Source organism: Lagopus leucura, unplaced genomic scaffold, assembly GCF_019238085.1.
Source record: "Lagopus leucura isolate 7727_CA_CO unplaced genomic scaffold, USGS_WTPT01 Super-Scaffold_100037, whole genome shotgun sequence".
NCBI classification, from domain to species: domain Eukaryota; kingdom Metazoa; phylum Chordata; class Aves; order Galliformes; family Phasianidae; genus Lagopus; species Lagopus leucura.
This window is the reverse complement of record NW_024962286.1, coordinates 1,805,932-1,833,461: the sequence shown is the minus strand read 5'-3', so window position 1 is coordinate 1,833,461 and position 27,530 is coordinate 1,805,932. Positions and strand designations below refer to the sequence as shown.

Here is a 27,530-nt window from a genome sequence, read left to right as displayed (position 1 = left end):
TATATCACAGAAGCACAAAAAATATAGGGCACTGCAATGACTCCACAAAGCAGCAAGGTGCACCAGCAACAGAACTCAGAGAAGTCCTTGAGTGCACTGATATTCAGGTTAGAAATCAGGCTGCTTTTATTCTGGGGCTGTTTACCTGCGTCTCTGGCATGATAGATGGTGATGCTGAGACTCTGGGGTTAAAGACTGATGTCAGCTGATTCAGGAAGTTCATCTGTACTTCTTTCTGCCTTAGCTCTGGGCTCACTGGGGAGGCCAACTCCTTCTGGTCCTCTACTGCGGGGCGAACAGCAAAACATCATTTCATACATCAAAGCACTTCACATTTGCTATAGCTCGCTCCACTGCCACAGCAATACAATCACAAACTGAACCACCCACCATCAGAGAGGGTTTTGATGGTCTGAGGCAGCTTGGCTGATTTCATCATTGCTGTGAAAGTGATGATTTCCGTTCGATCCAGGCGGCTGCAGCCTGTGCACAGACCCTTTATCAGCAGAATGAGGTGTTTCTACAAAGGAAAAGGTATCAAATACATCATAAACATCTCGATTCCAATTATTTTGTGGCACTGTTTACCCTCAGCTGCTGCATTATGAGTAATGTAACCACAGCATCTCAGATACAATCGGATCTCATAGCAAAGATTGTGATGGCATTCTTGCTCTGCACAACATCAGAGCAAATATTTATAGAATTAGAGGTCAGAGTCCATTTTTGCTCTCAGGGCCACGTGGTCAAAATCTGTGCTTACCTGTGAAACAGCGCACGCTTCGTCTGGGTTCTCTAGACGCAGAAGGGAAAACTCAATCAGGACTTTACATGCTGCTGCCACCGACTGCAGTTGGTTTCTGGGTACTGAGAAAGCAGATGGTTGCACCAATTAGGGCAAGTCTTTAAGTAAATTGGTATAGCATGTTCTTAATGCTTTCAACAAAGCAGAATGCATGCATGCAGGCACTGTATGTCTAACAGAGAAACACAGTGTCAATTTGGTCTCATTAAAACGTAACCTAAGAAATGTCAGGAAAGCAAGGATAAAACCTTCTAACACAGGCATATAGGATGGCTTTCCTTGCAACATTTATGATTTAATACTGCCAGAGCTCAGAGAAAAGGAACTGATGGACACAAAACAAGTTCACCCAAACTACCTTTCTGCTGAGAAAAGAAATATGCAACCAAAAAGCTGCCACCACCCCCCAGTAGGTGCCCAAATGCCAAAACGAGTCAAGTTCCCTTTCCATCTGCCAGCAGGAATGAACCACTCCGTGCTCTACATTAATATCTGATTCACAAATGGGGCCTGAGACAAATCCCAAAGGAACAGCTTGGGCCTACTTTCACTATCCTTCAGTCTCTGTACAAGGGTAAAATTGGAGGATGGAGAACACTTACTGAGACCACACACAGTAGTGATGTAATGTGTTGAAAGTGCAACAAAGGAGGAGTAAAAAGGCTCGTATTGTTTGTCGTGGTGCAAGATTTCTGATTCACTGCAATAGGAGAAGAAGGGATACGTCAATTTGATACGGCACAATAGTGGCTGCCACACAACACTCAGAACAAGATATATCCATTAACACGTGTAAGACAAGATCATTAAGATCACACGCTCTTTCCAAATCAAAATGTTGAGGACAGGATTTTGTCCTGCGTCCCATTTGTGTATCCTCAGGCTTGAGTCCTGCAGCAGAAGACAGATCAGGGCATCAGAATTACTGCCTGCACTGGAAGTTAAAGAAACCAGCCCCCAGTATGGCCAGTACTTTTCCTTTACATCACCAGAAGTCAGCCTCTCCAACAATCACCCTCCTGTCAGCTTTCATTAATCTTTAAGTTCCTCTAAAGTCAGCTGCCCGTAAAGTTGGGGCTGTTTGTTCTGCTGATGCCAGGGCTGCAGCACAAGCATTCCCGTTCTGACAAGGCAGAGCCAACAGCAGTTTATGCAATTCTGCAAAACAGAAGGATCAAAACAGCCCATTGCATAACAACAACAAATACTCAATGCGGCATGTGCACAAGCAGAGGAGCAAAGAGTTTTGGCAGGTAGCACAGAGTCCAGAAGAATGCATCTGCTGTCATCAGCCTCGTGGGCAGAGGGTGGTGATTTCAGAGCTTTACAGCTGTTTGCCGTTCTTTCCCTGCACACAAATCAACACCAAGTGAAAATTCAGTGTCAACTCAAAGCTAAAGTAAAAACTGTAAAGCAAAAGATGTGTCAGTACAGTCAAATCTCTGAGGTTTCCCTGTGAGGCCTGCTGGCCACAGAGAGCGTCCATGCTTTGCACAGATGACACACTGAAGGCAGCTGTGGGAAGGCTTCGCCCCACGTCCCATCTGCACCAACCTGAAGGCGGCCACAGCGAGAAGCAGAGCTCTGCCTGCAGGGCAAGGCCAGCCTACGAGTCCTCCAACACAACAAAGTGGTGTGGAAGTCCGCTCATTAAATACTTAAATTAATTGCCTTCCCATTTGCAGATGGCAGAAATGCTCAGGCAATGAGCTAGTTGGATGAAAAGATGGCACGACAGCTTCGCTCTGCTTCTGAAAACAGCAGCTCCTCCACCTCTGGGAAAAAGACCTCATTTCAGGGGAGCTGCTGGGAGGCAGAGGCTCCACTCCCAACCAAAGGGACGATTCCTCAGGCTTGGCAACAACCAGCACTAGCAGACATTGGATGCGCCAACGCATTTGTGCTGCTGTCAGACGCTCATTTTGCTCACCTTCTGCTTTACAGCCAGTTCTAAATAAGGGGCTGTAGGTGCACACAATGTATTTTAAGAGAACAAATTAGAACAGTTTGGGAGTAACGGAGCACAGAAGAAATTGGCAGCTCCAAATGAGCTCACTGTCAAGCTGAGCAACACACAATACCTGCAGGGATAAGAACAGAAAAGTGCAGATACTTGAACCAGACAGGCATTTTCATCCCAATTGGACAACAAGAGGTTTGAGATTTATTTAAACGAGTTGTGGTCTTGTTAGTTAGGGCAGTGCAAAGTGGAAGGCACCTGTCTGCTAATCATCGTCATCAAGTCCTTGCAAATAACAAGAAAAAAGGTAACAGCTTAACCTGTCATGTGTTCAAGTGTTATACTGTATATGTATATACATACATATATACAGTGACACTTGATAACAACTTCAGGCTACTGTGCTGTGATTTATTGCTTAAATAACACTGCTTACCAGGGAAAATCATTACTCATGCTAACTAAGAAGCCAGCCATCAATATAACACTTCAGCAACGAATACCACCTCGTTCTCACTTCTGCTTCCAAATCTCAGCCAGCCAGAAATAGACCCTTTATGTAAGGCAGCAGCACAAAACACCCTCCACCATGGAAAGGTACAACAGCAGGTGCAGTTCTCTCACTATTGAAAACCTTTCCTGAAAAATCAGCATCATCTGACTGTCACAGACTCTGTAAACTGTGTCCCTCTGCAGCTGAGTCTTTCTATGTTAGTACTCCTATGACCTCTGTCAAGAAATGAGACCAACATCTATTCATTCCTGAGTATATCTTCTAATAAGAGGACGTTAGGGAGTTGATAATTCTTAAACTTGGGAATAGAAGAGCTATAAAGAAAAGGAGCATCTTAATTCATTTTGAAGCGAACAACGTTGGTGATTTCACTGTTGTAGCACCAGGACACCCAACCACACTGCGGACCAACCAGCACTACAGAATGGCCACGGTTGGAAGGATCATGAGTCTCCAAACCCCTGCCACATGCAGGGCCACCAACCTCCACATTTAATACCAGCCCAGGCTGCCCAGGGCCCCATCCTGCCTGGCCTTGAACACCTCCAGGGATGGACAGGGCATCCACAGCCTCTCTGGGCAGCTGTTCCAGCACCTCACCACTCTCATAGCAAAGAACTTCTCCCTGACATCCAACCTAAATCTCCCCTCCCCCAACTTCAAACCATTTCCCCTTGTCCTGCTGTTATCAACCCTTTCAAAGAGTTGATTGCCCTCCTGTTTGTAGGCTCCCTTCAGGTACTGAAGGCTGCAATGAGGTCACCCCGCAGCCTTCTTTTCTCCAGGCTGAACAAGCTCAGCTCTCTCACCCTGTCTTCATAGGGGAGGTTCTCCAGTCCCCTGATCATCTTCATGGCCCTTCTCTGGACCCTCTCCAACCGCTCTCTGTCTTATTTGTACTGGGGGCTCCACACTCAGACGCAGTATTCCAGATGGGGCCTCACAGGAGCAGAGTAGAGGGGGAGAATCACCTCCCTGTCCCTGCTGTCCACCCCTCTTCTGATGGAGCCCAGGATCCCATTTGCTGGCTCTTGTTAAGTGTTTCATCTATCAAGACCCCCAGGTCCTTCTCCACAGGGCTGCTCTCAAGGACCGCTCCTTCCAGTTTGTATGGATGCCTGGGATGCCAACCCCCTCACTACTGATCTTCTAAAAAAAAGTGACAAAGAGTGCATCTTTCAATGAAAAATCTATAGACAGGCTGTTTCTTAGAACAGCAGAGCACGGTTCTGCACAGTAATGAGCTATTTTTTCCTCTGCACTAGGCATGACAAAATCTTCCGCCCTGCAGGACTCCACAGTTCTACAGGGTTTCCTCAACGCCAGGGGAGGAAGCACACCTCTCCCAGCAGCATTTCAAGGAATCGCTCAGGTTGGAAAAAGTCCTCCAAGGTCACCACGACCGACCCCAACCCACCCCGTGTAACCACTGGCAACATCCCTGAGCGCCACATCTCCATACCTAACACTTCCATGGCCGGTGACCCCCGTGCCAGCACATCACTGCTCTTCTGGTGCAGCAACCCGAGGCCGTTCCCTCCCATCCTATCACCGGAGAAGCGCAGAGGCCGATCCCACCTCAGCACAGCCTCCTTCTAGGAGCCGTAAAGCGATGAGTTCTCAGAGCCTCCCCTTCCCCAGCCCGACCCACCCCCTTCCCTCAGCTCCCCGTAGCACACACGCCTCTCAGCTCCACACTTTGGAGCCCCAACGCCTTTCTTACACCGAGGGACCCAACCCCGCACACAGCACCGAGGCGCGGCCCCACGCAGCCGAGCCAAAACACCTCAGGGCCGCACACAGCCTGAAGGGAAGCAAGGCCCGGTGCCCACCCCGCGGCTGCCGTCCTCACCTCTCGATAACGGAGGCGAGAAGCTGAGGGAGCTCTTTCATCTCGAAGGCCGAGTAGGAGGCAGAGAGCAGCGGCCGCACCGCCACCTCCCAGCCCGGCTCCGCCGCGCCGCCGCCCGCCGCCATCTTGCCGCTGTGCAGCGCCGGGGGGGGCGGCGGCGGCCGAGGGGAGGGGGGGGTTGGGGGGGAGGGAACGGGCCGGAAGCGCCCCCCCCACTGCGAGCAGCGAGACAGGAAGTGAGGAAAAGCGCATGCGCGCGTCCAGCACCCTGATTGGAGGAGGAACGGCGAGCCTATGCGCCTGTGCAGTACGTGAGTCAGCAGGATTAGGGATGGCGCATGCGCGGTACTGCGCGCGGTTAGCGGCGCATGCGCACAACTGAAGGCGGGAAGGAGGCGTCGCCAATCACAGCCCCAGGGGGCGCTGAGGGGGGTTTGAAATCTCAGACGGAGATGAGAAGCCCCGCAGAGGCTGCGGTCCGAACCCTGCTGAGAAGTGGATCTGTGCTGCCAGAAACCACGTCCCAGTGGTGCTTTTCGTGTTTAACAGGCCCACAGTTGTACACTGTGTTACAGTTGCAACGCAGAAACATTTAAAAACCGGAAGAAAGTAATGTTTTAATCGTAATAAATAAAGAACGTGGTGAGATTTTACATTCCAAGTGCTCCCACACCCCAACAATTTAATTAAGAGGCAGTTTCCCATGGGCAGGTGGGAAACTTTTAGCCTTGTGAATGAAATGAGCTGTGTGCTCATTTCATTTCATTTCATTTCATTTCATTTCATTTCATTTCATTTCATTTCATCCTCACATCTCACACACACCCAAGGTCCGGGCACAGCGGGCCCTCAAAGACACATTCTCGGTATTACCTTCATTAAAATCAGGAAAATAAGAAGGTTGCAGATTTTAGGGCTTTAACTGAGATTGCTGGGTGGTGTGGGAGATTTTAAAGTCATTACATTACGGTGTCTCTCCACCGTTTCTCTTCCATTTCTTTACAGGCAGCACGAGCTCTTCTCAAGTATTTTCCAGTAAAAATGCAAGATGTTTTGCAGCTATTGCAGTCACTCCAGCTGGAATTTCTAACAACCCCACAGCCCTGCTGGGTCGCAGATCCTCAGCCAGAACAATCCTCAGGCGCCATTCCCAGCCCCACTGTTCTGTGACTGCAGCCCTACCGCCAGGCACGGTTCAGCAGTTTCACTTGGGCCAATCTCTTTGTGATCATTGTGGCAAACACCAGCCCGAAGAGGACGCTGCTGATCAGCACGTAGTCATAGTCATCTTTCAAGACATCAAACTGCTTTGAGGGGTACACACGGGTCTGGTAGATGTCCAGGCCGTAAGCCACAACCTAAAGAGACATCATCATGAGCTGGTATTTCATAAAATAATCATCCTATATCTGCAGTTGTGATTGAAAGAAGGAATTATGGAGTGCTGAGCAGCCACATGATCAGAAGTTACAGACTGCCTGCTGCTCTCTCCACAAACTGCACAATTCCACACAGAAGCTGCTGCCTTGTGCTCACCAAACAAGTAGACTCCAGACCAGAGGGGGCTGTGTAAATCCCTCTTATTTGGGATACGGTCTGATTGTAGTTGATAAACCTCTCAGCGTGGATCTGCACATCTGGGGAATAGGGAATCAGGTTCTCTTCTCTGAAAGGCATTTAAAGAGATATCATAACCCAGCCAAACAGCATGCAAAGGACATCATCTGCAGTTCCTCATCTGATCAGCACAGCCTACTGCCCTAAAACAGCAAAATGAACAGCTCTGCTCTAGTGCAGATTTATTTTTGCTGCAAGAAAGCAATCAAATATGCCAGATGGGTCAGACTGCACTGCAGCAGCCTCCTTTTAGGGTTCTAATGTTTTATGTGTCACTCTAACAGCCAGTTCCTCAAACTTTTGTCTCTTAGGGTTTTTGCTGATGATAAGATCTGCTGTATGACATATATTCCATTGTCACATACAGGGAACAAAGCAGCTTCACTTAAATTCCTGCAAGAATTGCCCCACATCTGAACACTACATCACGTTCTCTTATTATACACAAAATCTATCCATCTTCAAACAGGAATAACAGCTGCTGTGCCTTCCTTACCTGCTCTGCTCTGTGGGGATTTCTGGTCGGCGAGGATCCAGCAGAGCCTTGGGAAGGGAGAGGATGGCACCGGAGGGAAGTCCGACTGCACGTTAGAAGAAATGAATCTTAAAAACTGTCCGTTCTGACAGCATTTTCTAATAGGTAATACAAACACTCTCCTAGTGCACATTCTAGCACTTGCCAGGAATCCAGGGCAGCCCACAGGCAAGCAAGATCTTGGCCAGAGAAGCACACTGGCCTGGTTTTGAGCACAGTGCCTGACTGATGCAAGAATAACCGCCATGTTCAGACCAGAGCAGCAAGCACTTACTCAGCAAATGACGGCTGGTGATGCCTCGCTCAGTGATGGTGGCCTCCATAGCACTGATGGCAGAGGGGAAGATGTACGACTGCTGGAGGACCTGAGGTAAGAGGGGGCGGTCCAGGGAGCTGAAGGCCGTGGCGTTGTATTGCTCTGTGCCCTCATACAGCTCCAGCACAGTGAACTCATTCCGACGTGCCTTTGTGTTCCAGTACTGGTACTGAAATGAGAGTAGGATTTTAGGAACGCAGGGCACAACAGCAGAGATGTAGCAGGAAACCACCGATGATGATCAAAAGTCTTCTCCAGTTAAGTTTGGCAATTGCCCCCTAGCTCCTAAAAATCAAGAGTAAGAACAGAATAACGCCCCTTACCACCACCCAGTTCTCTGAGTGGACGATGTGGACAGGTCCCTTGGCTTTCTTCTGTACTGATGAGTGGATGATCCTGCCTGTGACTCCATCAATCAGAAATATCCCGACAAAAGTGCGCTCGTGGTGCGTGTCGGTGCTCTCTGTCACCACTGCGAGCAGGTTTGGATTCAAGGACTGTAACAGCAAGAAAAGAAGAATCAGGTAAGATCCTCACCTCCCAGGCACTGCATTTATCTGCCTTTCACCTTGAACTAGGCATCTCATCAATTGTCCTATTAGAGCAAAGAGGGAGAAATCAAGCAGTTTCCCCATCATTTGATGCCTGAGTTAACTGCAGCAAGAAAAAAAAAACTGCAGAAGAAACCTGCAACACAATTAGCATTGTTTGGGAAAATGGGAGATACTGATGCATATAAATAGAAAGAAATAACAAAGTGGCAAAGGCTCAAAGCAGTGTCCCAAATGCCGAAATCTTGCATCAGCAGAAAGCTCCCACGGCACCTTGTAGAGAACACTGCGGTCTCCCATCACACGGCCCTGGGAGTGCACGTGCTCACTGGATCTCTTCCCTTTCACTGTCACTATCCTCTGTACTTCGGTGGGTATGGCCACCTGCCAGCTCTCCTCTGTTGTCAAGTCCTGCAAGAAAAAAAAAAGCACCACGTGGTAAAGTTTATCTGTCCTCACCAGACACCACTTCAACCAGTAAGACATGAGGAGCTTCCTTTTTAATGCTTCTGAGACACGTTTTAAAGCTTGAAAGAATTCTCAAGTCAGCTGAATTGCTTTTATTCCAAGCAAAAAACAATAAACCAAGTGATCTACTGTTACCCAAACAACATTTAAGAAGGTGACATTGTTTAGATTGTTATATTCTTTCCATACCTTTTTCAGCCTGAACCCAGAGAGCTTTCCCTGCTCGGCATCCACTAGATAAAAGAAGATGGAATGGGCCATTTCTTCCAACTGGCGAAGAACATTCTTAGTTGCTGGGAAAGCTGTAACCTGGGAAAGCAAAGAACAATGGGAAGAGGTTAAAAATGAACAGGCAAACAAAAAACACAGCAGATTACTTTGAATCAGTTAAGCAGGATGAAGTCTGCCTTACCAGAATAACCCCCTAGTTTTGTGTAAAATGGGACTTCATGGCAATTTTTTTTGTTGTTCTGCTCCCAAAGGAAATGGAATCACTGAAAACTGTCTCCAGGCAAAGCAATTTACCTTGTACTCATCATCGATCAGAAGCAGTACTTTGGCGTAGTCTTGATCCATAATAGGCAGAAGCAAAGTCTGAAGAACTGGACGCTTCAAAACAGGGGGTGCTACTTGGCTCCTCTTCCCAAAGATGGGGTTAAAGACGTACAGAAAGCTCATTTTGGTTTCCTAAGAACCAAAACAAGATGCAGAACTTTATCTAAGACAGACAAAAGAGCTGGTTTTCTCCCAGTTATCTGCCACTGTTCATTATTCAAAAGAATAGAATTCAGCTGCTCCATCAGAGCACTGAAGTCATTTCTCTAATGAGACACCATGCTTTGAGGGGCAGAGGAGGGGGACCCACCTTATCCTTAACAAGCAAGGTGCACTGTGGAGGGTGGGGGAAGTGGGCTGTTGTTCTTTGGACCATCAGCTTGAGGGAGGCACCCGGTCTCACGTTCCTGAGGTACTGCTTCCATAGGATGGTGCCAGAACTGCTTTCAATGCCAAAAAGCTGAGCAGAGATAGAGCAAAACCAAAAGTTAAGAACACTTCTCTCACATTCAAGCACTGCACCTTCTTTTGGGGTACGAAATAAGAGTTTCAGTTCCTCCTCAAAGCTACCACAAAGTACTCTGCACATCTTTGAGACATTATTCTCAAAACCCAGGTGAAAAAAAGGGGGGAAATTCAGCACTGAGGCTCTTCACTACAGTCTAGAAACAGAGTACTCCTCTGGCTTCCTCACCTTTCCTGAAGCAGTGACCATCACCATCATTTTCTGGAGGTTGAACTCATCCCTGGCTAGATTGTCAATGTTAATCTCATTTTTAATCTGGCTCCGGGGTTTCCTGGCATCGTAGAACATCTTCCAAAGGTGAGCAGTCCAGGCTTGCAGCAGGATGAGCTGGGAGGACAGCCGCTTCAGAAACATCCCCAGCAATCCATCTGCAAACAGACCAGTGGTGGTAACAAAGGGAAATCACCCACATCCCCCTCCATATCTGAGATTTCAGCCTCAGCCAGGAGAAGAAACGCTGCCATGCATGAATTTACGCCACGTGCTTTCCTCTGCCTTTCCCTCCAGAGCAGCAGATTTATACCCATTTCTGTCACAGACCCTCTGGCTTTTACCAACCTTTTCCCCCTTACATCTCAGCCCCAGATATGCTCTTATCAACTGACAGCAAACCCTCATCTAGAGAACATAACCTCTTCTTTAATATCCCTTCTTGCTCGTGCCCTCCCGAAGCTAACCAACCTGAGAGGTCTGCATCTCCCTCTACATCCATCACTCAGATCAATAGAAATGATTGTTAAGACAAAAAAAAACCAAACACATCAAAAACCACCATTCTGTCCAATAAGAGTTGATATTCAGCTACTTGAAAGAAGCAAAACACCAGGCATGAAGCGTATTTCACTATTAGGAATGCAAACAGAAAGAAAATCAAGTTCCACTGAGAAATGTTAGTTAGAAGCAATTAGAAAACACTGCATGCAGTCTGAGGTTACCTTGAATAGCTGCATCCAGGACAGCGAGAAGAACAAAACAAAGCAAAAACAAAAGCTATTGCAAATGGGTCTTCCAGAAAGGGCTCTCTAAGGGGATCAAAGGGAAATGTTTAGGGGGAGTGGTGGAGATCACCCACAGATGGTGATCGGTTCTGACTGCAATACGTTTGTGTCCTCTGCCTTTGGCATCAGACTTAAAAGTCAAGGCAGAAATGGGTTTATTTCTGCTCGCTTTAATTGCCAGGAGGGGAAATTAGAATCTTAATCTGAGTTCAGAGGAGAAAGAAAATGATATATTTCTTCAGAGAGAAAAACAAACAGGCTCATACGCTGAAGGGTGATTCCATTAGTCTATGGCTCACCTGCTTTCTTCCCAAATTCCCCCTCCAACTCAGCCTGTGCACCCGTCAGAGGCAGATCCACCATCTCCAAGCTCACCACTTCTGCCAGCGACTCCTCTCTGCTCCACACAACCTTTCCTGGTTAAAAAAACCAAGTACAGGATATTGGACAAATCAAAATGAAGCGTAAAGGACATAAGCCCTGGGACATTCCCATCCCTGAGATGGACCTCCAGCCCTTCCTGCAAATATGTGTTATCTGCAGAAACACCAAGATCTACAACATGGCTCAGACTCACCCTATGGTAACATGTTTGAAATCTGTGCCCTCACCCTCCCAAAAAAAAAAAAAAAACCCAACACCCTAAAGTAACAATAAAACACCATAAAATTGACAGGCTCTCCCTGTACAAAGAGCACAGCAGAACAGCTGTCCTAACTGAGACATCTTTTGAGGGTGAAAGATGATGCAAGACTGCAGTATCTTCCACAGCACATCAGTTTGCAAAGAAAGCAATCCTAAAACATGGGGCCTGGGTTCTACAGCACTGGAGTTTTCTTCTCCTCCAGAACAAGAAGGTTGCTGGTAAAACCCGGGCCAGGTTTGCTGTTTGTGCCAATCACCTGGCTGCTGGAGGAACAGCAGCATGTGGTCTTCTGTTTGCACCAAGGCTCGGTAGCCCACCGAGTCATCCTTCTTCAGGAAAACCTGGATATAGAGCTGAGGGAAAAAGAAAAAGAGTAAACCAAGCAGCCAGGTCTGTGATCACATCATCTGCCTGGATAAAAGCGAACTCTCAGGTGAAAGAAGAGCAAACAGCACAGCTGCATGCAGTAATCTTTTCACCTGATCTCAACAGCCCTACCAATAATGCCATGTCAGGGTATGAAGGGCATTGCAGGCCCCACAGATCACAGGATTGAAGCAATCTTTTCCCACTCACCTGCTCTGGCTTGGCACCGTTCTGCTCCAGGTTAAAGGTAATCGTGGTATCCAGCAACCTTTGTCCAGTTTCAACCAGGTAAAGATTGATGTTGTAGGTTTGATTGGAACAGGTTAAGGATTCCTGTAACATCGTGCAGAAAAATACTGAGATAAACTCACCTGTCACACCAAATTCTGCAGCAGAATCTCACGTGAGCAAGAACTATGGCTTCAAAATGCTTTTAGATTATTTATCTGGAGCTGGCGTGAAACATCAGCCTCCAAAACCCAGGTTTAACATCTTCTATGCTCTATGTTCCCACAAGCAAAGGAAGGAAAGGGACTGTCAAGAACTTCTACTGCATATGGGAACGACCCCCCTCATACTTGTTTCTGGGAATCCTCCAGAGCACTTCCATGAAGGCCATCAGAACTTCCAGGTTTCTGAAACAAGGAAGACAGGAGGTAACGTGGCTCCACACAACATGAGAGAACGATAAATAAAGTGCTTTGTGTGCTTGACAAGTCTCAGGTTGGCTCTGCAAACAGCAGACAGTGCTGCTAAAAATGAGGCTGTGCTCAGCTCAGTGCCCATAAGAACTGAAATCCGCTGCAGATCAGTAAGGTGGGCTTCTACATTGCACATCAACAGTTCAGACAAGGTGAGCCTTATCTGGGTGTAACCAACATCTGCATGCATTACCACTGCATTAAATCTCACTCTTTCCAAAGTTACTCATCATCCAGGCCTGAAAAGGAATACAAGTGTGGAACCCACTCCCAAGGCACGTTCAGATCACAGAGCTGTGCTCAACACACAGTTCTGACCAGCTGTACCCACCAGTTCGTTCCTACAGGTCAGTACAGCAGCAACGGTCTTCTCCCCAGTTGTTGCAAAGCTCACCAGAGATGCCTGAAAAAAAAGAAGAAGAGCAGCAATAAGTCATACAACACCATGAAAAAACAAAAACTTGACAAAAACTACCTGTGCAGCAAATTAATCCAGACTGCAGCTAACAGGAGATGAGATTTCATGGCCAAGTTTTGTGTTGCGTGACAAGAAAATCTCTCTGAAGCTGAAAACATTCCTCAAATATAAACACAGCAACCACTCACCCCAAACCCAGGATAGCTGTCAGCAACAAAGCACAACTAAACAAATGCTTGGAAACGTGTCAGCAGATGATATAAATAAAACCAAATGCTTTCCAAATGCTGCAGCAGAGAGCACAAGTGAAAAGAGAAATTCAGCAGCTTGGTCGGAACGCAGAGGGGTGTTTGGCTGTTGTAAGGAATGGTAAGCTCTGTTGGCCTCTCAGTGCAATGCCTTTTTCCTGGTTACCTGCTGGAAGTCTCGCAGGTGGCTGAGCAGCCCCTGTTTGCACTGCAGCAGAGAGAAGTGGCCCGGAGACAGCTGCAGGAAGAACTGAGTCCTGGAAGCGTTGATCACACTGGGCTGAGTAGCCAAGATCCTGGGCTGGAAGCCATCAGCAAACTCCAGGTCAAGTGACTGTGGAAGGAAGACAAGCACATGCATTCATGAAAACTTCTTCCCCCGTGAAACGAATCGCTTCCTTTCATCAGCAGCAACAGATGCTTTGTGAGGAAGTTACGTCCACCATGAGAAACAAAAAGCAAAAGCAGTAAGACCTGGACTGCTGTTGAAGCATGGCTCTGGCAACACCAATCCAGACAAACTGATTTAAGACAGACACAACGTACAGTTTTCTCCCTCTTACTTATGGATCACACACATCCTCAGTCACTGTGCAGGTTACCTGTAGGAGAACCGCTGTGCTCCAAGGTGCAGGCAGGCACCAAATCAGCTGGGTAAGTGCATATGAAGACCCTCAGCACTGCTTACCTGCAGTGGGATCTGCTTCATCTCCTGCTCAGTCTCCAAGGAGCAAACATAGAGCGAATGAGTGGCTGTGTCTGCACACACCAGCACTGCCTCCCCCACCACACCGCAGGCTCCATTTAAGCTCGTCAGCCACGGTGCTGCTACGTTGGTCTGCCAGGAGAGACATCAAGACACGAAGATGTCAACAGCAAAACTGTCTTTAAAGAATGAATTCACTGACACAACTCCACGCACTGTGTTTGTTCGTATCAAATTTGCTGTTTGGGATCCATAATTGAGCGCTACCTGTTCTATGACTTCTCCATCCTCCACTCTGAGCGTTAAAACCTTCAAATGGCTCTGGGGGACAACTCCAAGCACGTGGATCACTCCAGCCCCACGGGAATATAACATCTGGTACTGAGTATTCTCACTGTGAGAGAAACAAAGGTCACAAAACGTCGTTTTCTCGTGTTGTCGCTTCCAAAGGTTTTCAAGAACATGAGGGAACCGCAGCATCTTTTCCTCCCAAGATGTCAGGCTCTGAATCTGAAATTTCTGCTTCAAATACATTCTCACCTTTCTGGCAGGTGTTCTACCCACTTCTGGTGTCCATTGGACAGGTAGTGCAGGGAGATGGCTGCTTTCTTCAGCACTGCCACGTACTTCACTGCATCCTGCAGCCCCACCAGACTCGCGGCCTGGAAACTAAGCATAAGTCAGGCGTGATAAATTAGAGAGTCTGCAGGTTATCAAACAGGGTGAATTTTTCCTTTTTCTGGACATTTAATAGCCATACTACCTACAACTTCTGAGCCACTTTATTATCTGTGCGTGCAAGATGCCCAAAGGCCACGTTTTCATCACTGGGAGTTAACAGAGCCCTGGATGCAACCTCCAACCAGCTGCTCTCACAACATCCAGATTTTCAGAGTCTAATCTCCCAGCTGTTGTCCTGCAGTCCAGGTACATTAAGCTTGCTAACTTAATGCTAACTTATCCCAAAGACAAGGGACAAAGGTGGGAGAGAGCCCCAACCAACACTACCTGCCCGTGTCCAGCGACGTCTCCCAGTTCAGCCCTCCAATGTTGGTCTCCCAGGAACGCAGGATGCGCCCAGCGCTGGATACGGTGATGGCATCTGCACAGAGAGCAAAGGGGAGGTGAACCCAGAAGCTGTGCCTGGCACGGGGCAGCAGAGCAGGGAGCTCTGGCAGCAGGACGGCTCCTGTGTGCTGCCACTGTGATTTCCTCACCCTGCCCGTGGATCAGCATCGTGTCGATCGCTCCTTCAGGGGTGGCTTTATCTGCATGGCGCCACACTGAGAGACACAGAAAGGGAGAAGGAGGTGGGCACAACAAAGCTGTTGGTTACTGCTCTCAAACCCACAGCCTCAGGACTTCCCAAACAGCCGTGTCCTCACTGCCCGTTGTGGGAGGTGCAGGTTGGGCTTCAGGGACAATCTCTGCTCTGAAATAGCAGCAATGTGCTGGCACAGCTGCACGGGGTGGCGTGGGGTCACCATCCCTGCAGTTCAGTGTGGAGATGTGGCACTGAGGGACACAGGCAGCGGGACGGTCGGCTAGGTCCGAGGATCCAGGAGCTCTTTTCCACTCCAAATAACTCAATGGCAGAATACAGCTGCAGGAGCAGCCGCCCTCAGCAGCACCGCAGGCCCACCCCGAGCACCCCGTGCCCGGCCCCCCCCCGCCACACTCACGGATTTCGCCGCTGCGGGAGTTGAGCGCTGCCACCACGTTCTTCTCGGTGCCCACAAGCAGCTTCTTGGAGCCCTGTGCGGCCTCCAGAGAGGCGAACTTCAGCTTCCCCACGTACTGCTGCCTCCTGCGGGGACGGGCAGCGTGAGACGGGCGCGAGCCGCAGGGAAAAGCCCGCGGTGTCGGCTCGGCACTCACCAGTCGAACTTCCCTACTTGGTCCTCGTACACGGCGGCCGCCAGCGGCGGCAGCAGCAGCAGCACCCACAGCCCCGCCGCCATGACAGCGCTCCCGTCGTGCCCCGCGCTGAGCTCCGGGGGCCACGCGCCTCACGGGGCTGTCCCGCGCGCCGCCTGAGCGGAATTCGACGGAGAGCGGCACGCGGCTGCGCTCAGGCATCGCGCGGGGCAGCCCGCAACATCCCGGCAGCCCCCGCGGCTCCCGGGGGGCCTCGAAGCACGGCGGTGCCATGCCGAAGTCCAAGCGGGACCGCAAGGGTAAGCGCGCGGCCCGGACCGCGGTGCCGCCCTTCCCCTTTCCCTTTAACCACATCCTCCCGCTCCGCTCCCCGCAGTGTCCCTGACGCGGACGCCCAGGAAGGGTTTGGAAGCCAAGCAGGCCCTGATCGCTGAGGTGAGTCGTGCTGCCCCGCTCTCCCCCGATCCCCCCGGCCCCGCTAACCGCTGTCGTGCAGCTGCGGCGATGCGTGGACACCTACAAACACATCTTCATCTTCTCCGTGGCCAACATGAGGAACAACAAGCTGAAGGACGTGCGGAACGCCTGGAAGCACAGCCGGTGAGCGCAGGGCTGGGGTGGGGGTTGAGACACTACGGGCCTCGCAGCCTTCTGGTCTTCATCATCTTCTCCGTTGCGTTGTAGGATCTTCTTCGGGAAGAACAAAGTGATGATGGTGGCGCTGGGCCGGGAGCCGAGCAGCGAGTATCGGGAGAACCTGCATAAGGTGGGGGGGGGGTCTCAGTTGGAAACAGAACAGGCACAGCTGTAGGTGTGGCACTGCAGGATGTGGTGGGTTGCAGTGGTCGTGAAGGTCTTTTCCAGCCTAAACTCTGAGTCTCAATGCTGCCTCGGCACCTCTGTGCTCCTGTCTCACAGGTCAGCAAGCACCTGAGGGGGGAGGTTGGTCTGCTCTTCACCAATCGCACCAAGGAGGAGGTGGATGAGTAAGTATGTGTGTGTGTGTGAAGCCCCTGTGCAGCTGAGCCTGCAGTGCATGCAGGCAGCTTCTTCCCTCACTGCTGCTCTGATCGACACCGCCGTGAGCTGCACCCAGGTCCTCTGGGTGTTTCCATCAGCAGAACGCAGCACAAAGCCCACAGCTCAGCGCCGTCTTGTTCTGCTCTGTCAAAAAATGTCCCTGGGCCGCCATTTCTGCAGCTCTGTCTGCCAATCTGCCTCAGGTGGTTCTCCAGCTTCAAGGAGGTGGACTTTGCGAGGGCAGGGAACAAGGCGACGTACACCGTCAGCCTGGACACGGGGCCCTTGGAGCAGTTCCCCCATTCCATGGAGCCTCAGCTGCGACAGCTGGGATTGCCAACAGCTTTAAAGAAAGGTACGTGAGGGAGCCGCTTCCCTTCTGTTGCACTGAGTCTGGGCAAAGTCTTTTAAGGAGAACATTATATATTGGGACTGAGTTTTGGAGAAAAGCTGGCGCTCAAAGCCTTGTTTTCTTCCTGTTGTGTCAGCCTTCCCTGACTGCTGTCACAGGAAGGAGGGAAGCCTCGTGCTCTGCTTCTGCAGTGCAAACAGCGACGCACTGTTCCACTGAGAAGCCAGATGTGGGTTTTCTTAGGCTGTTTCAAGAGCTTTTGTTCTTGCAGGAGTGGTGACACTGCTTTCAGATTATGAAGTCTGCAAAGAAGGGGACATTCTGACCCCCGAGCAAGCACGGGTCCTGGTGAGAATGCAACACAGCCCTGCAGGCACAGTCACTGCCCCAGGGAAATGCACTGTTCTGTGTGGTTCTCACTATCAGCTTACCTAATATCTGTACCATTGGCCTGGCCGCGGGGATGACGAGTGTGTGTCCTTTCCTAGAAACTCTTCGGCTACGAGATGGCAGAGTTCAAAGTGACCATCAAATTCCTGTGGAATTCTGAGACCGGAGACTTCCAGAAACTCGCAGGAGATGAGGAGGAAGAGGAGGAAGAGGAGGAAGAAGAGGAGGATGTTGACATCAGTGAGGACTCGTAGCAGTCCTTGTGCTCGGACACTAGACAGCTCTATTTTAGAGCTGAAAGATGAGGATGTTTTCCTTCCCTGTCTGCAGCAGGACATGCGATTAACTCGACATTCTTAAAGATGATCTAACTACCTTTTATATAAAAACATATATAAAACTCTCAGAAATTGCCAGTGCTGCCTGTTATTGAGTACAGTGGGATCTGAGGAATGGGAGATACGTTTCAGGCCCAAGTTGGCCTCCACAGCTCGTGGGGAGCCAGCTCTGCCCTGTGCCACAGTTCTGCTTCACTAGGGTCAGTTTTAGCTCTGCAGGCATTTTGGCTCAGTTTTTTTTCTGAGCTGGAAAGCAGACTAAAGCTCTGCTATTAAGAGACAATGACTGCATTAGAAAAAATGATTTATTCTCATCCACGCTCAAGATTCATTATTAACCGAAAGCAGAACTAAACCCTTCAGTTATGTGCTCCACTTCCCTTGATTAAGTGCATTTTTAATCACAGCATGTGCTGGGGAAAGGTCCCCGAGGGGAGAAAGCACGAGGCCCCACGCCTGCAGTGCTGGCAGGGGCAGTGTGGGCACAGAACGGCCGGTCCTACAAAGCTCCATTAAAGGGACAAATCACAGCCTGCCACCCCGAGGGCAGTGTGGATGAGAGCCTCACATTTATGCTCCCTACTGCTCGGCTGCCTGCTCTTCCCTCCCCAGTCTAGCGGAAGTAGTTGGGGCAGTCGTGTGCAGTCAGCTTCCAGGCTTTGTCAAACGCCTCCACTACAGCTGGAAGCAGTGGGCCCTCCTCACTGTAGTTCAGATTCTGCTCCAGCTGCTCCATGTTGGACATCCCAATGATCACCATGTCTCCAAGAGCGCCCTGTGAAGCCAGAAGGGGAATCGTTCATCCCAAAATAAGCCCAGCTTGCCTCCCCAGCCAAAATTCTGAATGCTGTTCAACTCTGACCTGCAGCTTGGAGTGGTGGTACAACCAACGCAGTGCGGCCGAGGTCAGGCTTGGTGCATTGGAACCATAAGCATCTTTCAGAGCTTTTTCTACTAGTTCAATTCCTTCAAAGTTGTGCTTCTTCCAGTACCTGCAAGAAGGAAAAAATAAATAAATCAACATCACTGCCCTCGAGAATCATAAATTCCAAGCAAGCGTAAAAGGCCTCTGAAAAAGCTTTGTACAGCTGTTTGTAGCCCCCAGGCTTCTGCAATCCAGGCAGGGGGAAGCTGACCCTAAAAACTGCTCTGCAAAGCTCAGTCACGAGGCACAGCCCAACCGCCTCTGAAAGGAGGAAGCGAGGTGCTCTGTGTCCCCAACCCTGGGTGGCAGCATCACCGAGAAAGGACACGAGCCTGCAGAATCACAGGGTGAGCTTGAGTCTGTTCTGCTCCCTCCCAGCTGATTGTTAGGATTTGGGTGGTTTTGTTTAAATGCAGCCCCAGCTCCCTGTTCATCAGCTCAGGACACACCTGTCCCTGTAGACTTGAGCCCAGTCATTCCCAAAAAATCTTCCAGTGGGCTGACGTGTGTCTTTGTCCTCATACTTGTACTTCCCAGTCAGCAGCCCTCCTGCAAAGTGCCAGCAGCATGTTTAGCACCAGCTCTTACGCTGCCCTCCAAGGCACCGCCTCGTCTGCGAGCCTCCGCGCCCAGCCAGGCATCTCCAATCCAGGTGACACCTTAACAAACCCCGTGGCCACTTTCGGTTACCCACAGCCACATCCCTCCCGTCACAGCTCCCCCTACCAGCCAACGGATTGTAGGCGTAGAACCGCAGCCCGTAGTGTCTCAGACAAGGCAACAGCTCCAGCTCCACCTGCCGGGTGGTTGCGTTGTACATGCCCTGCACAAAGACAGAGCACGGGGTGGCCTCAGACCTCCCAGCACAAATCCTGGCTGCTAAAACACGACCTGGATTTGCTTATCAGGTGGTACCAGGGTGACATCTAGCAGTGACCCCAACCTGCCTGCCAGCAGTGCAGTTTACAGGTAGAGTTATGCATTTCTATGCTTCATCCTGCTTTTCCTCTCATTTTAATGGCTGCTCACAAACAAAACCCAACATCCTGGGATCTGCCCTTGCAGCACATGCACAGCCTGGCAAAATAATTCTGCGTTTCACCAAGACAAACAACTGCAGCAGCAAAATTCCTCCTCAGAAATGTGATTCCCTTTAACAGTGGTGGGGTGTTTGATCAATGGTGCTTTAAAGAAGCCAGGACAGCTTCTTCCCCACCCTTCTCTGAGTTCTCTTACCCAGAAGGGTGGATTCAGGTCAGACAACATGATTAATTCCCTAGGAACAGACTTTCTAAAGGACTGCAAACAATGCAACAATGACTTCAGTTCCCTATCACGAGAGTCACTGACTCAAGCACTAAGCACACACTCAGCTCTTTCTGGGAAGTGATCTCACCCAGCTCTCTAAATCCATGTCCCAAAAGGACTCCCTGGGCTAACTGCAGCAGCTCCCCTGTGCTTGTAACACAGAGCACAGGGTTCCCACAGACCTCACCTGGTACACAGTTGGCATCAGCCAGTTGTTGTACTTGCAGATGGTGCAGATTTCTGCCACCTCCCACGCTGCGTAGTTCGACAGGCCGAGTTCTTTAAACTTTCCCTGCAGAGGAACAAAAAAGCATTCAGATCCAGCTTTTAAAACAGTTTACCTATGAAATGAAAACCTATGAAATGCAAAATGTGTATGGTGAAGGGGACACCACTGAAAGTCAGCCCAGAGCTCTCTGTTGGTCCCACTGCAATGTAACACCTGACAAAAACATAACCCTCATTTCATGTTTTGAATTCACACCTTCCAGTTTCAATTCTCAGACTAATGGAGTTGATGAATTCTTCCCTGCCCATTATGAGAATAACATTAACTGGCTCAGTTAACACAGCAGAAAGCAAAGTTCATCAGTTCCAACATTTTCCAATGCTCCTGAAGGCAAAGGGCACCACGTGAACATGCAGCAGTGCTGCAGCTCCTGGCACTCCCCTGGTCACCTGGCCTCCTTCCCCTGAGCACCACGCACACCCTGCACTGCACAGGAGCACAGCAAGCACTGAAAAAGTGTCAGGAAGGAAACAAGCAGCAGCCCCAGCTCTGCTTTACCTCCTTGTGCAGCTCATTGCAGGCACGCAGCGTTTCCTCCACTGGGGTCCCGTGGTCGGGAGCATGGAGGTAGAAGAGTTCAACGCTCGTCCTCTGCAGCCTCTCCAGGGATGTGTTCAGCTGTGACCGCACACTCTCTGGCTTCAGTGTCTTCCCTTCCCAGGGGTTGGCCTTGGTGGCCACTTCCACTGCAAAGGGAAAGGAGGAATGAGCAGTGATGTTCCCAAACCCAGATGGGAATGGGGTACAGTGTGCTCAGGGTGCTTTCAAAGCACGTTCTTCCTGGAAACACAATGTCAGTGGGACCCTCTTCCTTGGGGTGAGGGTCTGCCCCCAAAATCAAAGGCCCTTTTCCTCAGAAATACGTCAGCCTGCAGAGGGAGGTTCTTCTCCTCAGGGATTGGGGGTCTGCATACAAACCAGGCTCTATTTTCCTTAGAAATACCTCAGGATAACAGAGGAGACCCTTCTCCTTGAGGCCCTGGGATTTGCCCTAAAATTCAAAGCCCCTTTTCCTCAGAAATACACCAGCACAGTGGGAGGACCCTTCTCCTCACAGACCAGGAGTTCTGCAATGCAAACCAAGGTCTGTTTTTCTCAGAAATGCTGAGCAGAGGCCCTATTCCTCAGGAAGACTGCCTTGGAAATGGGGACCACCATGGAAACGGAGCCCTTCTCCTCAAGAATCAGGGCTCTACCATACAAACCACGGCCTCTTTACCTCAGAAACACCTCAGTCCAGCAAAGAAAGCCCTTCTCCTCTGGAATCAGGGACCAACGGTTCAAAACCAGTCCCTTTTACCTCAGCAATCAGGGACTCCCTTCTCCTCGGGGCCGGGGGGAGACACCTCCCCCCACATAACGCCACAGACCGCGCTTTTCTCCTCACAACCCGCCCCGTACCGGACTGCTCCTCGCCGGCCAGCAGCGTGCCGAGGACGCGCTCGGACTCCCCGCCCGCGTACATATAGGCGGTATCGAGCAGGCGGTGTCCGCGCCGCAGGAAGGCGCGCAACATGGCGGAGCTCGCCTCAGGGCCCGCGCGCCGCCCCATCTCCAACGCGCCCAGCACGATCCCCGGCCGCGATCCGCCCGCCGCCATCTTGCCGCCGCCACTGCGCATGCGCGGGGAGAGAGGGAGGAGCTCGCCGTGCCCACACTGCGCATGCGCGTGGGGAGGGTCAGGCCCCGCCCGCTTCGCGAGTGGGAGGGGCAGTGTGAGAGCGCGCATGCGCAGTGCGGCCCCGCCGGATCTTAGGATCTCATTGCGAAAACGGGTGGATTTGGGAAAAACAGCCGAAGTTTGGCGGAACGCCGCTGTTTGGCCCCGAAAGCCGGCGGTTTGTAAGGAATCAGCGCGCTTCTGGGGAGAGCGGAACTTCCAGAAAGAAAAAGAAAGACAACAACAAAAAACAACGACAAAAAACAACAACATCCCAACTTCTGGAAAGCAGCAGATTTCTCAAAAAGTAACTTTTTCCCCTTAAAAACAAACAAACAAACAAAAACAAACCAAAAGCGGCGAGCGAGGTAAGGGGGTGATGGTGCGGTTCGGGCTTCGTTACAACCAACCTCAGCTCGGTCGGGTGACCGTCGCGCATAAATGTTCTTCCAGGCGTTACCTCCTTTTCTGCCCGTATTTTCCGTTTCCCCATGGCGGAGGGGCTCTGGGCATCGCCTCCACCCGGCAATGGCTCCGACTGCCCCGACGGCGCCCGCTGGGTGCTGCGGCTGCTGGGCGAGTGCGCACGGGACGGGCGCGATGTGGGCAGCGCGCTGCTGGGGCTGATCTCCATCGGCTGCTTCGCTGCTGCCGCGCTGCCGTGAGTGCCCAGCTTTGGGGTTGGGTTGGAGGGACGTGGGGGACGAGGAAGGGGTCGTGGGAGACAGTTCTGGTGATCTGGGTGTGCTGAGTGTGGAGGAAATGGAGGTGGCTTCCAGCCAAAGCCAACCTGTGGGTGTGTGATCTTGAAGGACCCTCCCAACCCAACCATCCTGTGGTTCTACATTATCTTGAAGGACCCTCCCAACCCAACCATCCCATGGTTCTACATTATCTTTAAGGACCCTCCCAACCCAACCATCCTGTGGTTCTATGGTCCCTAAGGTCCCTTCTAACCTAACTCTTCCAACCCAAGCCATTCTAGAGCTCTCGTTACAATCTGTGCTCCAGCTCTTTGCCCCCACTCTCAGTCAGGCCTCACGTTTGAGTGCTGGGAGCAAGAGAAAAACCCCACGAGGTCCTCAGGGGGTATGGAACAGGTTGGAGCTGATGCTTTGTGTCCTTCCTGCAGGCAGTTCTACCAAGCCTGCAAGACAGGCATCATGGACCGGGCGCTCTCCATCTACTTCCTGCTGGGCTGGCTCGGTGGAGACCTCCTGAACCTCATCGGCTCCTTCCTGGCAAACCAGCTGCCCCTGCAGGTACCCTCAGCTCTGCCCTGCATCGCTCCCCTGTCCCCAAGGCTGGGGTCTGGGTGTGCTCAGAGCTCCCATCCTTGTTCTGCAGGTGTACACCGCTGTGTACTACGTGCTGGCAGACCTGGTGATGCTTTCCCTGTACGGTTATTATAAAGCCAAGAACTGGGGTGCAGGAGGTGAGCTGTGGCTAATGCCCATCTGTGGGGACATAAGTGGGGCGAGGGGACCTTGGGAACGTCCCCAAGGTGTGGGGTGCCCCATCCCTTGGTGTTCAAGGCCAGGTTGGGGGTTGGAACTGGGTGATATTTGTGATTCCCTCCAACCTAAGCCATTCTGTGACAAAAACAGAGCCCCTCTTACCCCTGTCCCTTAGCTGGGTGGGCTGCAGGGTTGGGGCAGCGTGGCAGAATAGTTAGCAAAAAGCTTCGAGTGATTTTAACCCTAAACCACAGAAACTGCTGAGATAGGAGTGGTTTCCTCCCCGCTAAGTTACAAATGGCTCTTATCACTGAGATAAAAACCCACATGCCCCACTGCTGGATCCCAACGCCGCAGATGGAGATAAGAGGGCTCAGACTCGCTCCCAGCACCAGACCCAGCCCTGCAGAAGGAACAGCCCACCTCAAGTATCCCCCACTTGTCTCCCCACAGCCACAGCTTCCATCAACGCCGCCTGCCTCTTCTCCCTGCTGGGAACAGCCACGACCCTCACGGTGCTGAGCCGCGACGCAGGCCCAGCCCTCGATCCTGCGGCCTTCAGAGGGAGATCTCTGCTCTCCTTGGGCCCGGAGGGGCCTGGCCCTGAGGTGGGACATGGGGGTGGCTGGGGGAGTCCCAGTGTGGGTGGCTGTGAGGCCTTGCTCAGGGCTGACCTTGTCCACAGCCCATCAGCAAGACTGAGATCATCGGCTTCACCATCGGCTCCGTCTCCTCCGTGCTGTACCTCTGCTCCCGGCTCCCCCAGATCTACACCAACGTAAGTGAGGGCAGTAGGCACACACAGTCTTGGTCTGAACAGGGCAGTGAGTTTCTTCCTTCCTCTTTGCTTGCTGGCTGCAGCTCCCTTATTTCTCACTGTGTCACAGCATGCTCTGAAGCCCGATTCATTTTCCTTCCCCTCTGACATAACAATATTGTCAGCGTGGAGCTTTCTTTTTTTTCAACATCTGCCAGCAAAAAGGGAACCAAAAGGCACTCAGCACTGCGTCAGTTCCCATTTTCTCTTTTCCCATGGCAGGATGATTAACACCAAATGGATAAGTAGATTTCAGAGCTTATTTCCATGTAACACAGCCTCTCCTTCCAGTACCGGAGGAAATCCACGGCCGGTGTCTCCTTCCTGCTCTTTGCCCTGGTGATGCTGGGGAACTTGCTGTACGGCACCAGTGTGCTGCTGAAGAACCCGGAGCCAGGGCAGAGCGAAGGTGACTACATCCTGCATCACCTGCCCTGGCTCATCGGCAGCCTGGGTGTCCTCTCCCTGGATGTCATCGTATCCTTTTCTCCTCCATGTTTTCCTTCAGGGTGGGGATGGTTTTTGGGGCTGTGACTTCCTGCATCCCATGCTTGTAACTAATGCAGTGATGCAAGAGCTGAATGCTTTGCTTATAGCTGTATTCAGCTCATTGTTCTCACGTTGCAAACGGCCTCTTCAGGCTTGTTGTGCCGATCCTCACCTTGCAAAGATCCTTAAGGCCTCCTCAGATCTCGTTCCAGTTCCTCGCCTATCGCACAGGACGGCCCAGCGCTGGTGAGGAGCGAGAAGCACTGCTTGCTGAGCACGGTGACAGCTGACAGGGTGACCGCAGCGCTCCTGGTCCTGTCCTCTTCTCTGTGTGGTGCTGGGGAGAGGGGGATGCAGGGCAGAGATGGATTGGTGCTGCTGAGACGTTCTGCCTGGCCTGGTGGCACGCACTGCTGCTGTGAGACCTCGAGCACCACCACCAGCGGTGGATCAACGAGAAAGCAATCAGATACCTCAGGAGGTCGCCTTTCCCTGTGCTGAGCCCTGCAGAGGGCGTGGGGTGGCCGACCATCACTGTGTGGTTCTTGTGTTGCTGCCTTTGGACTTTTGGAAGACGGGGCAGCGACTGGAACCCCTTGGAACAAGGAAAGGAAGGTGCAGGGCAGCCAAAGCGTTTCACGTTATTGGTATGGCTCAGGCTTCCATAAAACATTGCCCCACGTGCCTTTGTGTTCTGTTGGTTCATGTGTCAGTTCCTTGCCTCTTAATTGTTCTCATTAGTCCCCATTTCCATGAAACGCTTGGACTCTTCATCTTGTCTTACCCCTGTTTTGTTCATATGGGATTTGGGAGAAGCTGGTCTGTTGTCCTGGTGTGAGACAGGAGCGTGCAGGGAGGAGGTTCAGCACTCTCAGACTCCAGGAGCAAGGAGGTCAAGTGCTGGGAAGCAACCAGCACTGAATGCAGCCCTCTTGACATTGCCAACACAGCCCTGTTACAGCAAGGCTGAAAGGAAACCAGCACAGTTTGTCCCACACATGGGAACTTTCCTACGCTTTCCATTCGCTCGTCTTTTTCTTCCCCTTTTTTCACTCTCCAGCTTTCCTACCACCACGCCACTCGCCTTTCCCTGCCCTCCCAAGGAAGGCACAGAGCCTGGATGCTACGTGGGACTGCTTGACACCACTGCAACAGCAGTTAATTAAAACCACAGCAGCCCGTGGTTGGAGCTCACCCCTTTGTTTCCAGACTCCTCGACCTTCCTGAAACAGAGTGGTGAGTTTTTCTCCTCTGTTCCATGGCAGTTTCCCCAGCAGGGCTCGCTTTCCTCTTGCCTCCCTCCAGCTGCTCTCCTGGCCAAGCACGGGTTAGCAAAGGTTTTCTTGAAGCTGGAAGAACCTCGACCTAAGGAGATATAAAAACAAAAGTCATTCACCCAGCGTAACCAAAGCACAAGTCGTGGGGCACCCAGCTCTCTGCATCTGGCAGCAGGTGGAAGCACACAGTGCAGAGCAGCCCAATGAGGGTCCTGCTGAGGTTCTGGTCCCTCTGAGGCTGTGATGCAGCCCTGTTCCCAAACGAATGTGCTGTTTCCCATTTTGGGAAGAGTTTGGGTGTCACGTTGAAATGGCAAAGGCACAGCTATAAACCAACTTGTCCCAAAATCCAAACAAAACTCAGCAGCAGGCTTAGGCCAGCAGAAGCTGCAGATAACCACGCTGGTAGGTGATGCTGCTGTGAGCCTAGAAAGGAATGAATGGCTGCAGCTCAGCCCTCTCAAACTGCTCAGTGAAAGGGACACATCCCTGCACAAGGGCCACAGGGAGCATGGATGCCACAAGTACGTTAAGCCCATGGGGGCTCCGTTTCATTTGTGGCTCGAGTGCAGGCAGGTGGCTTTGGAGGAGGTGAAGAAGTCCCAAAAACAAGCACGCACAGATGTGAGCTGCAATTGGGTCTCAGGAGCAGAACGCTGCCTCTCCCCCACCCGGCTCACACACTGCTGTTAAGCTTCAGGAGTTCCCATGAGCTTATCTCCAACTTCACAAAACAGGGAACAAAGCTCACAAACCACACACAAAGCAGAGGAGCAGCTCTTAAAGAGCATCACCATCAGAAGCACCTCACCTGAACCCACCGAGCAGCCATGGCTCCAGACACCCCTTCCTCCTCCGCCTGCAACAAGCCAGTCCCCCCAGCAAAGCGCCCTCACCCTGCTCTCAGTGCATCAGCTGGATGCTAACGCAGCAGGGCGACCCAGCCTACAGCAATCCTGCTCAGAACAAATGCATTTCAGCTTTTTAACCTCTTAAAGCCACGTAACACAGCAGCTGTTTGCGTTACAGCTGGGCTTGGTGCTCCCAAGCACACATCTACCATCCAGAAGCATTCACAGAACCAACCCCGAGCACCGCAGCAGGAAGGAAGGAAGGAAGGACGACACCGACTGCACACACTGCTTCCTGGGATTTGTTTTTATTTTCATTTTTTTAGTCTTTTTTTTTTCTTTTTTTTTTTTAGTATGGAGGCTCAAGTATCAGATGTAGATTCAATTTAAGCTTTACAAAAAAAAAAAAAAAAAAGAAAAGAAAAATCAAAACAAAACAAAACAACCCTTTTGCATTCCATAAAAATTGACAGAAAAGCGCCTTGGAACCAGGCTGTAGAAGAGCAGAACGTTCAGCAGGTCTCCTAATCAATGTCTCCTTGCAAATCTGGTTTAGTCAGTATAGTACAACACCAAGGAACAACCTCTCTTCCCTCCCTCCCAGCAGCCATCCCCTGTGCCCAACCCCCACCAAACACACGTGGAATAGATTTGTTTTTTCTTCTTGTTTCCAGTTCTTCCTCTTTCACACACCACA

At 51.0% G+C, this 27,530-nt stretch overlaps 5 protein-coding genes across 6 annotated transcripts in view; 2 read left to right on the top strand and 3 right to left on the bottom strand.

The window, feature by feature from the left end:
* The window catches only part of UBR4 (ubiquitin protein ligase E3 component n-recognin 4), a 68,335-nt gene extending 62,952 nt beyond the window's left edge, over positions 1-5,383 (bottom strand). The window contains 6 exon segments of the mRNA XM_042883413.1: positions 146-285; positions 391-520; positions 764-867; positions 1,408-1,505; positions 5,132-5,343; positions 5,345-5,383. Coding sequence (XP_042739347.1) covers positions 146-285; positions 391-520; positions 764-867; positions 1,408-1,505; positions 5,132-5,343; positions 5,345-5,383 — 723 coding nt within the window.
* Positions 5,384-5,722: 339 nt separating this feature from the next.
* On the bottom strand, positions 5,723-15,753 carry EMC1 (ER membrane protein complex subunit 1). 2 transcript variants are annotated; one of them, XM_042883301.1, is made up of 24 exons: positions 15,661-15,753; positions 15,465-15,589; positions 15,000-15,065; positions 14,791-14,884; positions 14,323-14,451; positions 14,050-14,176; positions 13,765-13,914; positions 13,243-13,410; positions 12,742-12,813; positions 12,288-12,344; positions 11,920-12,042; positions 11,600-11,696; positions 10,997-11,113; positions 10,635-10,643; positions 9,868-10,067; positions 9,484-9,633; positions 9,144-9,305; positions 8,808-8,927; positions 8,424-8,561; positions 7,923-8,096; positions 7,558-7,768; positions 7,245-7,329; positions 6,668-6,797; positions 5,723-6,489 (listed from the first exon to the last, which is right to left on the bottom strand). In XM_042883301.1, the coding sequence occupies exons 1-24, from the start codon at positions 15,741-15,743 to the stop codon at positions 6,310-6,312; spliced, it is 2,967 nt and encodes a 988-aa protein (XP_042739235.1). In that variant the 5' UTR covers positions 15,744-15,753; the 3' UTR covers positions 5,723-6,309. The 2 variants fall into 2 exon arrangements, with proteins under 2 accessions (XP_042739235.1, XP_042739236.1); XM_042883302.1 differs by lacking the exon at positions 10,635-10,643.
* Positions 15,754-15,899: 146 nt separating this feature from the next.
* Positions 15,900-17,838, top strand: MRTO4 (MRT4 homolog, ribosome maturation factor). Its single transcript, XM_042883387.1, has 8 exons — positions 15,900-15,959; positions 16,037-16,095; positions 16,157-16,260; positions 16,345-16,426; positions 16,579-16,646; positions 16,884-17,035; positions 17,304-17,380; positions 17,521-17,838. The coding sequence occupies exons 1-8, from the start codon at positions 15,932-15,934 to the stop codon at positions 17,674-17,676; spliced, it is 726 nt and encodes a 241-aa protein (XP_042739321.1). The 5' UTR covers positions 15,900-15,931; the 3' UTR covers positions 17,677-17,838.
* A 209-nt stretch (positions 17,839-18,047) lies between these two features.
* AKR7A2 (aldo-keto reductase family 7 member A2) lies at positions 18,048-21,897 on the bottom strand. The gene is made up of 7 exons (XM_042883386.1): positions 21,684-21,897; positions 20,781-20,968; positions 20,181-20,285; positions 19,412-19,508; positions 19,135-19,234; positions 18,623-18,752; positions 18,048-18,535 (listed from the first exon to the last, which is right to left on the bottom strand). Exons 1-7 carry the CDS (start codon positions 21,880-21,882, stop codon positions 18,374-18,376), a joined length of 981 nt encoding a protein of 326 aa, XP_042739320.1. The 5' UTR covers positions 21,883-21,897; the 3' UTR covers positions 18,048-18,373.
* A 377-nt stretch (positions 21,898-22,274) lies between these two features.
* SLC66A1 (solute carrier family 66 member 1) lies at positions 22,275-25,389 on the top strand. The gene is made up of 8 exons (XM_042883028.1): positions 22,275-22,310; positions 22,396-22,603; positions 23,075-23,204; positions 23,290-23,377; positions 23,853-24,007; positions 24,085-24,177; positions 24,508-24,693; positions 24,906-25,389. Exons 2-8 carry the CDS (start codon positions 22,434-22,436, stop codon positions 24,993-24,995), a joined length of 912 nt encoding a protein of 303 aa, XP_042738962.1. The 5' UTR covers positions 22,275-22,310; positions 22,396-22,433; the 3' UTR covers positions 24,996-25,389.
* Positions 25,390-27,530: the final 2,141 nt, after the last annotated feature.

Excerpts from the sequence above, each read along its gene's own strand:
- AKR7A2 (XM_042883386.1), bottom strand. The coding sequence starts at position 21,882 with ATGGCGGCGGGCGGATCGCGGCCGGGGATCGTGCTGGGCGCGTTGGAG. Across the intron at positions 19,509-20,180 it reads TGATGCCAACTGTGTACCAG|GGCATGTACAACGCAACCAC; the intron begins GTGAGGTCTGTG and ends GTCTTTGTGCAG. Across the intron at positions 18,536-18,622 it reads ACCACCACTCCAAGCTGCAG|GGCGCTCTTGGAGACATGGT; the intron begins GTCAGAGTTGAA and ends CTGGCTTCACAG.
- EMC1 (XM_042883301.1), bottom strand. The coding sequence starts at position 15,743 with ATGGCGGCGGGGCTGTGGGTGCTGCTGCTGCTGCCGCCGCTGGCGGCC. Across the intron at positions 14,885-14,999 it reads GATGCTGATCCACGGGCAGG|ATGCCATCACCGTATCCAGC; the intron begins GTGAGGAAATCA and ends CTCTCTGTGCAG. Across the intron at positions 6,490-6,667 it reads GTCTGGAGTCTACTTGTTTG|GTTGTGGCTTACGGCCTGGA; the intron begins GTGAGCACAAGG and ends ATGTCTCTTTAG.
- MRTO4 (XM_042883387.1), top strand. The coding sequence starts at position 15,932 with ATGCCGAAGTCCAAGCGGGACCGCAAGG. Across the intron at positions 16,096-16,156 it reads AGCAGGCCCTGATCGCTGAG|CTGCGGCGATGCGTGGACAC; the intron begins GTGAGTCGTGCT and ends GCTGTCGTGCAG. Across the intron at positions 16,427-16,578 it reads ATCGGGAGAACCTGCATAAG|GTCAGCAAGCACCTGAGGGG; the intron begins GTGGGGGGGGGG and ends CCTGTCTCACAG.
- SLC66A1 (XM_042883028.1), top strand. The coding sequence starts at position 22,434 with ATGGCGGAGGGGCTCTGGGCATCGCCTCCACCCGGCAATGGCTCCGAC. Across the intron at positions 23,378-23,852 it reads CAAGAACTGGGGTGCAGGAG|CCACAGCTTCCATCAACGCC; the intron begins GTGAGCTGTGGC and ends GTCTCCCCACAG. Across the intron at positions 24,008-24,084 it reads CGGAGGGGCCTGGCCCTGAG|CCCATCAGCAAGACTGAGAT; the intron begins GTGGGACATGGG and ends CCTTGTCCACAG.